The sequence below is a fragment of the Gallinula chloropus genome (genome assembly GCF_964237585.1).
Source record: "Gallinula chloropus genome assembly, chromosome: 9".
Taxonomy (NCBI): domain Eukaryota; kingdom Metazoa; phylum Chordata; class Aves; order Gruiformes; family Rallidae; genus Gallinula; species Gallinula chloropus.
Genome location: NC_140094.1, coordinates 7575956 through 7589584, shown reverse-complemented (window position 1 = coordinate 7589584; position 13629 = coordinate 7575956). Strand labels below are relative to the sequence as shown.

At 38.5% G+C, this 13629-nt stretch overlaps 1 protein-coding gene across 1 annotated transcript in view; it reads left to right on the top strand.

Moving 5' to 3' along the window:
- Window positions 1-11352, top strand: part of DMXL2 (Dmx like 2) — a gene marked incomplete at both ends in the record, with an annotated part of 48981 nt that extends 37629 nt beyond the window's left edge. The window contains 16 exon segments of the mRNA XM_084268346.1: window positions 196-377; window positions 732-862; window positions 1640-1725; window positions 1928-2129; window positions 2525-2642; window positions 3456-3518; window positions 3914-4000; window positions 4088-4209; window positions 4905-5043; window positions 5600-5660; window positions 5747-5874; window positions 7412-7489; window positions 8057-8148; window positions 8734-8786; window positions 9897-10114; window positions 11143-11352. Of these exon segments, the coding sequence (XP_084124472.1) occupies window positions 196-377; window positions 732-862; window positions 1640-1725; window positions 1928-2129; window positions 2525-2642; window positions 3456-3518; window positions 3914-4000; window positions 4088-4209; window positions 4905-5043; window positions 5600-5660; window positions 5747-5874; window positions 7412-7489; window positions 8057-8148; window positions 8734-8786; window positions 9897-10114; window positions 11143-11352 (1970 nt within the window).
- Window positions 11353-13629: the final 2277 nt, after the last annotated feature.

Sequence of the window (13629 nt, the reverse complement as noted above, 5' to 3'; positions counted from 1 at the left end):
TATATCCAATATATAAAAGCCACAGTTATTGTGAACTTTTTGTATGATTACACTTACTTTATATAGGCTGGCTTTGATTTTTGAACCAGTAGAAATTAGTACCAATAACACTGAGGTTAGTTGCTTCAATTATAAAATACTGCCATTTCTAAAGATGCAATATTAATACCAGCTTTTCAAATTACCTGAATTTAGCACCACCTGTTCCATCAGAAGAAATGGATAAACATCGCCGTCGGTTTAATATGAGAATGCTAGTACCAGGAAGACCAGTAAAAGACAGCACTGTGCCACCACCTGTACCTGCAGAAAGACCCTCTTACAAAGAAAAATTTATCCCTCCAGAACTCAGCATGTGGGACTATTTTATGGCAAAGGTAATTGAAAATGGAAAATCTAAGTGACACTTATAAAAGCTTATTTCTCCCTCGGTTAAGTTTTAAAGGACAAAAATACTGTGAAACTTTTGAGTGCTCTCCATAGTAAGCTGCAGAATATTATCCTTGTAATAAAGGGTGAAGAGCCTCCACCAAGTCCGTCACTTGACTTTCAAAACATCTCTTGCCAATCATCAAGATGAACACTTCCCCCTTGCTACTTGTTTATATTTTAGGGAAACTTATTTATAGGTTAAGTTGTCATCATTTAAACTCTATGACACTGGTAACTGAAGAGTTGAGTATTAAGAGATCAGAAAATTGCCTTTACACCAGACTTTTCTTGTGTTGCAGCCATTTCTTCCTTTATCAGACAGTGGTGTCATATACGATTCTGATGAAAGCATGCACAGTGATGAGGAAGAGGACGATGCTTTCCTCTCCGATGTACAGATCCAGGAACACAAAGATGCCAATTCTTACAGGTTAGCAGAAGTTTTCAGTGTTTTAGAGTAATTACGTCATGTGCTTACCTTTGCTTCCAAATTGAATAAAATACAGGTCTTCTGCACCGTCCAGTTTAAGTAAAATAATTTGAGTACTGTGGATGGGATTACAGGAATTACAAATTCTCATCACAGTAAAAGTTCCCTTGCCTAAAAAAATGGAATTAGGAAGTCATAGCTGTGTGGTTTATGGGTTTTGGGGAAGGGGAAAACCCCTCTATCTTCATTTGTAAGACACAAAGAACATGAGGTACCACAATGCCACCTCTAGAACAGAGGGTTAGACTACCGAATCAATCATGATCTTCAGTTTTTAGGTTAAATGGAACACTTAGAAGAGAAAACGTTGCCAGACAAATTGAAATGAAGTGGATGACCTCAGCATTATAACAACAGAAAAAAATCTTCAAGCCTCTCATTAGTCCTCGTTAGTCTGCACTCATTGTGATTTCATGGAGAATTTCTGGGTGCTTGTACTTCACTCTGTCTTGTAGAGGCTCACACATGCACACTCAACCTGGAGAAAGAATACAATAATTGGGTTTTGTAAGAGAGACACGGGGATACTACCTGGTACAGCGAGATGCCCTCATGTTGTGTCCTTGATAACAAAGTAGCTTTCTCTGTGTATCTGGTAATCCTTAGTGAACCACCTACACTGGCTTTCTAAGATGTGCATTTGGTAGGAGAAAAATACCCTGCAGGTAACTGTGTTTGTGTTGTTTTAACAGAACTAAACCTATTCTTTTCATATAGCTGGGCTCTCCTGCATCTGACAATGGTAAAACTAGTTCTGCACAACGTTAAGAACTTCTTTCCCATTGCTGGTCTTGAATTCACTGGTACGTTAAATTCTGCTTTACATTTTAGTTTTCTGTATAAGTGGCTTTGTGTCACACTGGGGTTTTATTTTAATTTTAGAATTTATACAATTTCAAGATTTTTTTTTGGATGGTTGTATTATTCTAATTTTTTTGTATGGACTGCAACTTAAATGATTTTTGTTCTCTAAGCCTTACTTTATTAATTAATATTTCTGTTCAGATCTGCCTGTAACGTCACCGTTGGGCATTGCTGTAATAAAAAATTTGGAACACTGGGAACAGATTCTTCAAGACAGAATGGACCAGTTTGAAGGGCCACCACCAAACTACATCAATACTTATCCTAGCGACATTGGTGTAGGTGCAGGACCTGCTATTCTCCGCAACAAAGCAATGATTGAGCCTGAAAACACACCATTCAAGTACGTATGTTTTTCCCAGCGAAAGCACATTACTTTATTACAGAAATGCTGAAGAGCATTTCCACCTGAAGTCAAGCAAAGGTTGGCTCCATCTTAGCTCTAGCCAGTCCTTTAGCCAAAGCACCTTCCCATGTCCCTCTTGCTCCTTCTTATGCAGCAGCCTTTACTTATTCTGTTGCACCTTTCAGAACTGCAGCAAGAAAGGAAAATAATACTTCTTGATATTTGCCTTGAACAAATTTGAGCTTAAACTTTAGTGTGTTTCTTTTCTTCAAACCGGAATTTCATCTAAAGTTGTTGAGAGTCTTTCTCTAGGTGGGGTTTTTTTTTTGTTTTGCTCCTCCTTTAGTTATATTGAAGCCTTTTATTATTTTTTTTCTTCCTGTTTTATCCAGATCAAAGGATTATTCAGCTCTCCCAGCAAAAAGGCTCTGGCATTTTCTTGTGAAGCAAGAACTTCTTCAGGAGACTTTCATAAGATACATATTCACAAAGAAAAGAAAGCAAAGTGAGGTAAACAAAGGATATAACTTTTTTTTAAAAAGAAATCTCGATTATAACTGTTTCTCAGTCTCTTCAGTATTTCTTTTAATTTTTCTTTCCATTCTTTTGTTGGCACTTCATTTTCCTTTCTTGCATTTAACAGTGTTTGGATTTTTTTTTAAAAAACAAATCAACATGACTGTCATGTTGCTTATTGAAACATCAACTAACCAAATATTTTTAGACAAGAATATCTCACCTTATACCTTTATGTATTTGAATATTGTCCTAATGAGGAAACAGAACAATTGCAGTAAATGTACTAAGTAAATAAATTTGAGTATGTGCATAATATTTTGTGTCATATTGAAAATGAAATTTAAATGAGCTATTACTTTGCGTGTATGTATATATGCATGAGTAATATATACATATAAAAGTAATATTATATAGTGATATATAATATGGGGCTTTATGAATTGTACCAGTTACAATTGCAATGAGGTCTAACTGAAAATTTAAACCCTCACATAAGTACCATGGGAAATAAGTATACTATTTAATGCCATTAAGAATTCCTGTAAGTATGGAGTTTGTGTGTGTATTACTCCTCCATTTATTTAATATATCATACATTTTGTGTTCATCTAGGAGGCATTACATTTTAAGTGAGTTTGTTTAGATTCCTGTCTTAGTTTCTGTGCCTTTTATAAAAAGTTAAAAATACATTTGTCATCATTTACTGACAGAGTGGCCTTTAAAATCTAGTTTGGAATGTTTCATTCTTTTTTTATATTTGTTTGTGCATGTGTTTTGTGTTTGTGACTGTGTGATGTTATGTAGTCTGTAGAAGATCGTGTGGAGCAGGTCAAACAAAACTGCGTAGCAGAAGATCACAAAGCCAAGGTAGTATCCCTTCTCCCAAACCTCTAGCACATTCTTAAAAGTTCTGTGGAACTGGCTTTTCTTTCTCTAACGTGACTAACAGAAGCTCTGTGTTCTCTGTAGTCTGTGTGGAAGGCTTTTAATCGGTGAATTAACTTTGGATGTCCTGATAATTGGGATGAGTGAACACCTTGTAAACAGCGTTGCACACACACCTTTGTGTTTCTTACACTCAAATATAATTTTTGGCTTCTAGAACACCAAAGAGTATGATAAGTCTAAAGTTTAGCTTCCTAAACAATGCTGAGGCCACTGAACTTTTCTTGCATGAATTTTGTATAGATTCCTGCAGTCTGAATGTACCACTACAAAAGGGATTTTCAGGCTAAATGAAATGTCCTATAAATGTTTTGTAGGTTGAAGCAGATCTTGGCTACCCTGGAGGAAAAGCAAAAATCATTCACAAAGAATCAGATATGATAATGGCATTTGCAGTTAATAAGGTAAGCCTCAAGCCTCAAATACTATGGTTAGTGTAAGAAAAAGATCTTAACTACAGCCAATATAAATTTTTTATTTGTGCTGCACAGGCAAACAGCAACGACATAGTTTTGGCATCTACACACGATGTTCAAGAACTTGATATTTCAGCTCTACTGGCTGCTCAGTCATTTATATGGATCGGGGAAGAATATGACAGAGAGTCTAAAAGGTAGGACCATTTCTTTGTGGTTCTATTAAGCACTGGTGTACTGTGAGGCCACATGTAAGCCTCTGTAAGCGCAAGTGGATCGTGCAAAAAAAAGTTAATTACTCTTCCTCATAGGTTTCAGAGTGCCTTACAAAGGAGGGGGCAAAAGAATCGTTGCTCTGTGTTTTACACATAGAGAAATGAAGGTTTTTACGGGTCTGAGCATGTGTACACTACACAGTGAAGTAAAACCCCACGGTGCATAAGCTAATAAAGGGGAGTGCTACCTTAGGAATGCTGCAGCTGCACCACTGCAGCCTGGAGGCTGTGGTGCCCCATGCTAGTTGTTCGAGGCAACAGCCGCAATTACTGTCTCATCCGGCATTGTGCTGCCTGGGAACTGCAGCTGCAGCAAGCGCTCACCTGTACACCCCACTGCACACACAGATACACATTCCAGCAACATTCTTCAAGGCAGCACATATTCTCACCATCTACCTACCACAGTTAGGATCATCTGTTGAGGTTAAACACTGATCATTTTGGAGTACATGAAAGCTTGTTGTACAAATATACAAGTGAGGCAATTATCCATTTATAGTCTCATTATAGAATCACTTCCTTTACCCACTGACATTAGGCTCTTGACAAGGCAAGCAAACAGTTGGTAGCAAAGAAACACTTGTTTAAAGCAGAACACTGCTGTTCTTTTACAGCTCTGATGATATTGATTTTCGTGGTTCTACCACAACACTCACTCAGTCAACTGCACCATCTTTTGGAGTGAGTCAGATACAACCATCCTCATCTATGCCGTGGTTAGGCAGTGGTCAAACCAGCACCGGAGCTGGTGTGGTGAGTACTCTTCTTGCGTGCAGTCATGACACCATTACTTTAAGTATTATTTAATAGCGAGACAGCGTGTGTTAGTCATCATCCTGTTAATTCACTGCTGACATAAAAGGCTGACAGTGACCCAAGACCTGGCCAAACTAAGCATTTTCTTATATATTGTGACACAGAAAATAATGGGACAATGAGGTATTTCTCTTTCTCGTGGGAAATTTGAGGCAGGACATGGAGTTTCTGGGGACAAAATAAAGCAAACAAAACCAACCAAAATCAGAACAATCCCAAACTTTAAATTCTTGCATTGGGACTAATATCAAAAGCATACACATCAGCATGTCAAATAGAAGAGAGTATTAATACTATTTGAAATTTCATGTCTAAAAAAACCCTGTCATAAAGAAGCTTTAATAACTATAGTGTAACTAGATGTAAATAATGTTAGCTTAATAGCTTTTTTTTTTTAACTGAGACACACTTATGATGTAGTGATATAAACAAATTGGGAGTGTGTTTGTGTCTCTTTCAAAATAATTTTAACTTCTATTTGTTTTGTATGAAGCTTATTAAAAGAAATCTGAACAACGTCAAGAGAATGGCTTCGCATCCAGTCCATCAGTACTGTAAGTGAATCACACTGACCAGTACAGAATAGATAATCTTCCATAAAACACTCTGGTATTAATGAACATCTACCTTTGAACCTCAGATCTTACAGGAGCACAAGATGGTAGTGTTCGAATGTTTGAGTGGACAAGGCCACAGCAACTGGTGTGTTTCCGGCAGGCTGGGAATGCCAGGGTTACAAGGATGTATTTCAATTCCCAGGGCAACAAGGTATGTACAACATGGAAAATATTTCCTTTTAAAAAAAAAACCCAAATATTCATAAGGAAACATTTGCTTGTGCTGTGAAGTCTAATAGAGTTTTAACTGGAGACACTCAAAGCTGTTAAGAAGCCCCAGAGTTTTGGCATAAGCACTAGCATATTCTTTTTGGCTGCATATAGAAGCTTTGTAATAAACATTAACCCCTATTCTCCTTTCTCTTCTCTCAGCTTCACACTGCTATTTCATTTGCTGCTATTTCATTTGGTGCATTGTCAGACTGTTTGTGCTCTCCATTCCAAAATATGTGTTCCCATGTGATAACTTTTTCAATTAAACATTTTTAAAAAATATTGAGCTTACTTACTTTGTGGAGGCAAACTTGTATCAATTCTGGGCATGTGTCTTCAAAAAGTGCTTCACACTTTGCATTCTGGCCAAGAGAAAGTCCTGACAGAATGCGTTACCTAGAAGGTACTGGGAATCCAGCCTGTTAGTGGAAGAACGTAGGCACACAGCAGTGCAGCAGAGAGCACATTTCCCCAGGAATCATCCAACAGGTGCATGAGGTACAGAAAGCAGAGTGGAAAGACAGACAGACAGCAAGCCTAAACCACTTCTAGAAATAAAGGGGGAGGAATACCCACCTCTTCAGTTTTTCCTGTTGCCCAGTCTGTTATTTTAACAGGTCTTGCCTGCCTTTAGCTGACGAACTTATTTAACTGCATTATAGTTAAAAAGTGAACTAATGGGTGTGTCTGTAAGGTAACTATAAAACAGCAGAAGTCAACATTTACAAACAGCTGGAAAGATGAAGTATCTCCCAGCACCCCTATTTTTCAGGTAGCATAAAAAACATTTAACATTTTTAAAAATCTGTGGGTTTATTATATTTTGAGATATTGCAATCTTAACATCTCATAGGTATCAATTTTAAATAAGAAATTTAAGATGTACTAGTTGTCCCAGCTGTTTCACACAGAGTTCACTTGGGCACTGATTGAAAGGAGAAGATATAAAAATTAATTCTAAATACCTGTAAAAATATTTCATAAAATACTTAGAGGTGTGCTTTATAGAATATGCATGATTAATTATTAGGCATTTTGATTGACAAATAAAAATCGTTTTACCATTCATGATATAGTGCAGCCCTCCCATGATTGTTCTTATCATGCTTTGATGGCATGCTGTCATTTTTCTGGGTATTTTCAAGTAGAGTCATGGACTCATGATGCTCTGTAAGCTTTAGGATCTAATAGGAGGTCTTGAAAGATGAGCTTCCACATTTAAAAAGCCTCTATTTACAGAGAAGAGTTAGGTATGCAGGAGAGCGTCAACCATTAAATAACCACTAGACAAGAAGCACTAAACTCACCTGGCTTCTAAACTACTTCTTTTGTACCTGACAACCAGTGGTGCTGATATTTAATGTTCAGGTAGTGGTTTGGTGTTTCAGACAGTTCTTTCCCTGAAGTCAGATGTTTAATGTAATTAAGTAAGCATCCAGTGCCCAGTAATAATAAATGCAGTTCTTCCCTTGCAGTGTGGTGTTGCTGATGGTGAAGGATTTCTAAGTATTTGGCAAGTAAACCAAACGACCTCAAATCCTAAGCCCTATCTGGTAAGTAAACAGAAGTTAGTTATTTTTTATATACAGAGGAAAGTTAAGTCTTTGAGACTCCAGACAGGCCACTGAGACGTTTTGCTGCTTTTTAAATGGCATGCTTCATTGAAACAGCTGTAGGGGTTCAGTGATCCAGCTTTGGAAAAATAACTGTACAGTAACTAAGCTACAATGCAATTACCTCAGCATTACCCTTGATTAAATTAAAAATCAGAACTTACAGTAAGGACTTTAGAACCCCAAGACCTAATAAAAATACATTTTTCAGTTCTTTTCATTGCTTCTTTAACAGTACACAAGGACCATGCTCACTTAGAAATTCAGGCTGTTGTAATACACTATATTGTAGATTTGTTATAATTCACTTATTTTAGTACTGGTTTATTTTATACTGGATTTTTAAGCCATTGCTCCATTATCTGAGGTTTCAAACTGCATTGCTTATCAGTTTGTACACTGTCTAAAAGACTGCATGGGTTATGCTGTAGTGACATCAGACTGGTAGTAACTTTTGATGCAGACTACAACTTGTAAAAATGCATCTTTTTTTTCTGTTTTTAATAGAGTTGGCAGTGCCACAGTAAAACCACAAGTGACTTTGCATTTATAACCTCTTCGAGTCTAGTTGCTACATCGGGACAGTCCAATGATAACAGGTGTGTTTAAAGAAACAATAAGGAGTTACACCAAAGCTACCTAATCATCTCCACTAACCTGCACCCGTGTCTGTTAATGTGTGGCTGACATTTTAAGGCTCAGTGGTTTAAGCTTTGCTACAGCTTGAACTTGCCAGATGGTTTCTTTGAACATGGTTCCTTCAGTCACTTGTTTCCTAAAGTTAGCTTTTGTGAGGAGCCATCAACAGTTAACCAGTTTTTCCAGGTGTGTTCTGACTGCAACTAGCTTAACACAACACTGTTCTGGGGGGAGAAAGTATGTTCAGTAAAGACAAGATAACTCTTTTGGTCTAGAAAGAACAGCTTGTATATTTTCTTGGCACAACCTAGGATTAGTACACAGCTTAAAGGTAGAAAGCCTAGTTCCACCAAGAAGCACAGAAGAGCAGAGAAAGAATTAAAGCTCTGAAGTCACTGCATATGCTCTCCAGTGTCTAGGGAATCAAGTGCTCCTTGTTTAGCTCCCCCTTCTAGGCTTTGACATAAAGTGTGAACATTGTGTGTCATGTCACCCCATGAATCACTTAGCAACAGGCCATAATGACTTTTTTCCCCCCCTCCCAGAAACGTGTGCCTCTGGGATACTTTGGTTTCATCTGGTAACAGTCTTATACATGGTGAGTACCACTGTGAAAAACCTCTGCTTCTTACTAAGGAACTACAGCATGCACGTGCATCTGGGGCAAGGGGAGGCAGCAGCACTGGGAGACTGGTCCTACTGTGCGTTGCACACTAATGCACACACCAGAACTGGTACTATGTTGTCTCCAGCAAGATGTTCATCGGATCTATATAGAAAAGTCAGAAGAAAGAAGGTCATACACAAAGCTTTGTTTGTGACAGTATTAATAAAGCCTGGAATACTGAATACAGTCCTGAAAAAAAAGTTAACTGGGACTAATTAAGGCTGCATTACTGAACTCATGCATATGCAGGCTTTCATTTATTCTGGCACCTAATTTATATATCCAGTAAATTGTTGAACCATAGAGGAAAAGACACCTGTAGACAACAGTAGAAGCAACTGCTCCATCTCCTGTCGCTGTGTTTCAGCACTTGGACTGGATTCTTAAAGAGATGTTTGTGTCTGTTTGACCAAGGTCAATAATTCCACCTTTATGTAATGAACTAAACTAAAATTTGATCTTTTTAAGCTATGAAAGCAAAATATGTACAAATTCAAATATAATACCTGGGGTCTTTAAAAGAGCAAAATCATAAACATCTGCAAACAATTGCAGAACTTGAATAAACAATAGGTGCATTCTGAGATTCATACAGCAAAACTAACAGATTGCAGAGAAGTTCAACCTCGTTTTAAAGAACTAGGGCTCCCATGAGAAATAGGTTAGGCTATTAGAATATAGTCATACATATATATAAGGTACTTAAGATTTTTATTTTATGTTTGGCTATACTTATTTAACTTGGGATTTTCATTGACCATAATAGGGTCGTTTCTGTATTTTTTTCAGTTTTCTTGACTGCAGGTACCAGCTTGTGCTCTAAAACACATCAGACTGCGTTACAATACGTTCTCATGCGTTAGATCTATACAGCCCCTAGGAGAGCAAAAAGCTGCCAGCTGATGTGGCATCACCCATATGAAGGGATGTACCTGGCAAGTTAGGAAACACTCAGATACCAATTTATAGAAGAAAAGCAGTTTAAGATGAATGTTACTTACAGTTGCAAGCCTATTAAACTCTGACGTCCTTCTCCTGCAGCCTTCACTTGTCATGATCACGGTGCCACAGTACTTCAGTACGCACCTAAGCATCAACTGCTCATTTCTGGAGGCAGGAAGGGATACATCTGCGTCTTCGACATCAGACAGAGGCAAATCCTGTACACCTTCCAAGCACATGAGTCAGCTGTTAAGGCCCTTGCACTGGATCCTTCTGAGGACTATTTTGTTACAGGCTCAGCAGAAGGCAACATGAAGGTAAGGTATCTTAGGAGCTGTGTAGTACAGTATGAGCTGAAGGAATGTATGCACATATGTTGATCAGCATGCTGTAAACAGCCAGATAAACACAGGAGCAAAGCAAAAACAAACCAACAGAACCCAAACTACATTTGATCTGGAGGAGGCTCTCCTTATGTTTATAACGTAAACCTAAAATTACTAATACTCTTCTAAACCAGGTTGTTTTTTTCCCTGCTAAGGAACATTAAACAGTCTTTTTATTGCGTGACTGAATTTTCAGTGGATAGAACAAAGTGCCTAATTCTTTTAAAAATGTTCTGGGTTTGCCTTTGGCCATTCCCCTTTGTAGTACAGGGGGAGCTCACAGGCTTCCACATCAGGTGAAGTTTCTGTAACAGCAGGGGCTGGAGTAACCCCTGACAGCTACTGAGATGCCACAGCAGTAAGAAGCAAACAATAAAACAATCCAGCAAAAAAACCCAAACAAAGCCCAAACCAGAAACACAGTCCTTGTTTTTAAGTTTCTTTCCTTTTAGCAGGACTGCATACTGTTCAGTAGGTGCTTTCTGTGCCTCCACATACTTCGTGGCCTAGTCTTGATGAGAGCTCTTGCAACCTAGGACACCACAGACAGCTCAGGCAGCTGTGCTACCACTCTGCATGCTTATTCCTTGTGCAGCTTACTCTGCAGCATTCCTCAGCAGCAAGGCATTTCTGCTGACAGCAGTCATCTTGATAGAAACCCAGTCTGTGCATTTCTACAGCTTTCATGGGGGAGAAGCAAGGAGGGGCACAACTGATCAGATCAGAAGGGCAGTTTCACCCTCTGAGCAATCAGCCGGTCCACATTCAAGTAGCTTTTGCTGTTTTACCTCATGCTTCATCAGGAGCCTCTCAAAAATCTTGGACTGTGCCTAGTTGGTGGTAATAGACAACAAAAAAATAACCCCTTATCTTTGCTGAATAGGGTCAGGAATATGAAGTATCAGGGAAAAAAACAGAAATCCTAATTTTAATTTGCTTCTGTCATTCTTTCAATACAGGTGTGGAGACTGACTGGCTATAATTTAATCCATTCATTCAAAAATGAACACGCTAAGCAGTCCATTTTCAGAAATATTGGTGCTGGTGTCACCCAGATTGAAACTGTGCAAGGCAATCGGATCTTCTCCTGTGGAGCAGACGGGACGCTGAAGATGCGGGTTCTTCCCAACGCTTTCAATGTACCTGCAGGCATTTTTGACATTCTGTAGCGTTATGTGAGCTGATCCTGTTTGGTTTTATATAATGTCCATTTCAGTAGCTAAAGATCACAGTGATACACGCTGCAGAAAGGAAACAGACTGTTTCCTTTCCAAGCAGTTACCTGCAGCATTAAGTGTTCTGGGGGGAAAAGATTTAAAATTTTAAAACAAACCCCTTTACACGGCATATTTTGAGTGTGCCCATACGGACCCCTGGGGTGGACATGCATGTACTGTGTTGTAAAGGCAAAGAATGAAGCCCGGTACAGTCAGTCGCAGGCGGGGTTATTGCTCCGTAACCCACAAGCTGCATTCAGTACCTGTACTGCAAAGGTCCTGAGCGTTGTCAGTCACTTAACAAGCACTGTGGCTCTACCAGTCGTGAGCATTTCTGATGTGATTCTACTTATTTTCATTCCAGTTTTTCCCACTAATTGAAGCATGTGTACAACTTTTCATTGTAAAATAGTTGAGTTTTAATTAAGAGTCCTCAGTGTATTTGAAGGTGTAATGGATGCAAATGCCATGGAATATGTGCAATTAAGGACGTGCTGAGACACATATCATTTTATGCTGAGAATTTTTTCCCAGTTAGTACTAATACACAGTTTATACTGCAACTTGCACATCAACTCGTTTTTAAATGCAATGAGTTTTAATTTGCACACTGTTTTCCTTTCTTTGACAGCTATGTTTTCTATTCTACCTGCCTTTACTTTAGGAATGTATTGTAAGCACTCAATGTTTGTAGTGAAGACATCCATGATTCTAGTCAGCTTTTAGTTTTGAAGTTCATTTGTCTAGACAATACTTCATGAAATGAAGCTGTTAAGAGAATACCAATGGAACATACAATGCCACATTTCAGATGAATGTCAGGCTTTATGTGGCCAGCTAGTAAATAGTGGATAAATCTGGTAATTCAATTATTACCACAGTATATTGTATAAACTATGCAGAGTTCGATATTGTTTGCTTGTAATATAACTAGCTACTGTTGTCAGATGTATTTTTCTGTTGTAAACAAAAACCTTGTTCTTAAGAGACAGGAAGAGATGTCTGCATATTTAAATGTTAACAAACAGTCTTATTCCTCCAATGAAACTTTTGATGTCTGTGCTGTATTGTAAAATATACTAGAATTAAAAGCACCTTTCTCCAAAGGTGATTTTAAATTGCAGGCTGTGAAGTATGGGAAGTATGAAAAGAAAGAAGAGTAAATGCCATTGTTTAGTTTTCCCTTTGTAAGTTAAATAAATTACTTTTATTTCATGGAACAGCCCATTCCAGAGTGCTTTCTTACGTTTGTATCGATTTAAGTAAACCTCCAGGAGACTCAGCGCTGCCCGAGCCAGCTTGAACTTGTCTTGAAATAAGAACAATTAGCTGTTTACATTTTATTTTCACCATAAGTTTAATAGAATTTAGTACTTCATCTCCAACAAAGGCAGCTGCAAGAAACACAGCCCAGGGCTGCCACTGAGGCAGAGTCTGCTGACCCTCCTTCTCCAAGAGGCTGATCCAAGTGGTTCAGCAATGACATTCAGAAATTTAACATGATTTAAGATTGGCACAGTATCTAGAAACTCACATCTGCCTTGAACTACATCTGCTTAAATACATCGCAGGGGTTTGGGGGGGTGGGGGAGTTGGGGTTTAATGCCAAAAAGCCTACTATATTAGTACCATAATTAATTTTTAAAAAACACAAACAAAATGCTCCCCAAAAGCCATGAAAAAACTCCAACACTAAAATGATAGCTCTGGACTGAAGTTTTGTGCTTTCTATAGGTATAGATTGAACTCTTGGTATATAAGATTTCATGTATAGAGTAGTTCAAAGTATTAATTACGGGGGATTTTGTTTCCCTCTGCATCTGTCTCCTTAGTGTGCACAGCCTGAATCCTGGCCTTAGTGAAACCAGCCAATACACTGACAAGAGAGGGTGCTGTCCTGGCCCAACTGCCCCCGTACCGCACGCTGAAGCTTAGCTGCGGCACGGGTACTTTAGCTAGACAAGGTTCTGCATCCCCTTGATGGTGCCTGGATGTCACACAGGTATTGAACAGCTCAGTGCAGTTCAGGCTTTAAGTGACACTTTGCTTCTGAATATTTGGATGAGCTCTGTGAACTTTTCCAATCCCCACAGGCACCTCAGAAATTCAGGTAAGGGTTTCCTGACAGGGTGACTGAATATAAATACACAAAGCAACCGTAAGGATTCTGTTTCAGTGTTAAATTTAGGAATCTGAAATACCAGAACAACATGTAATTAAAAAAGTTCC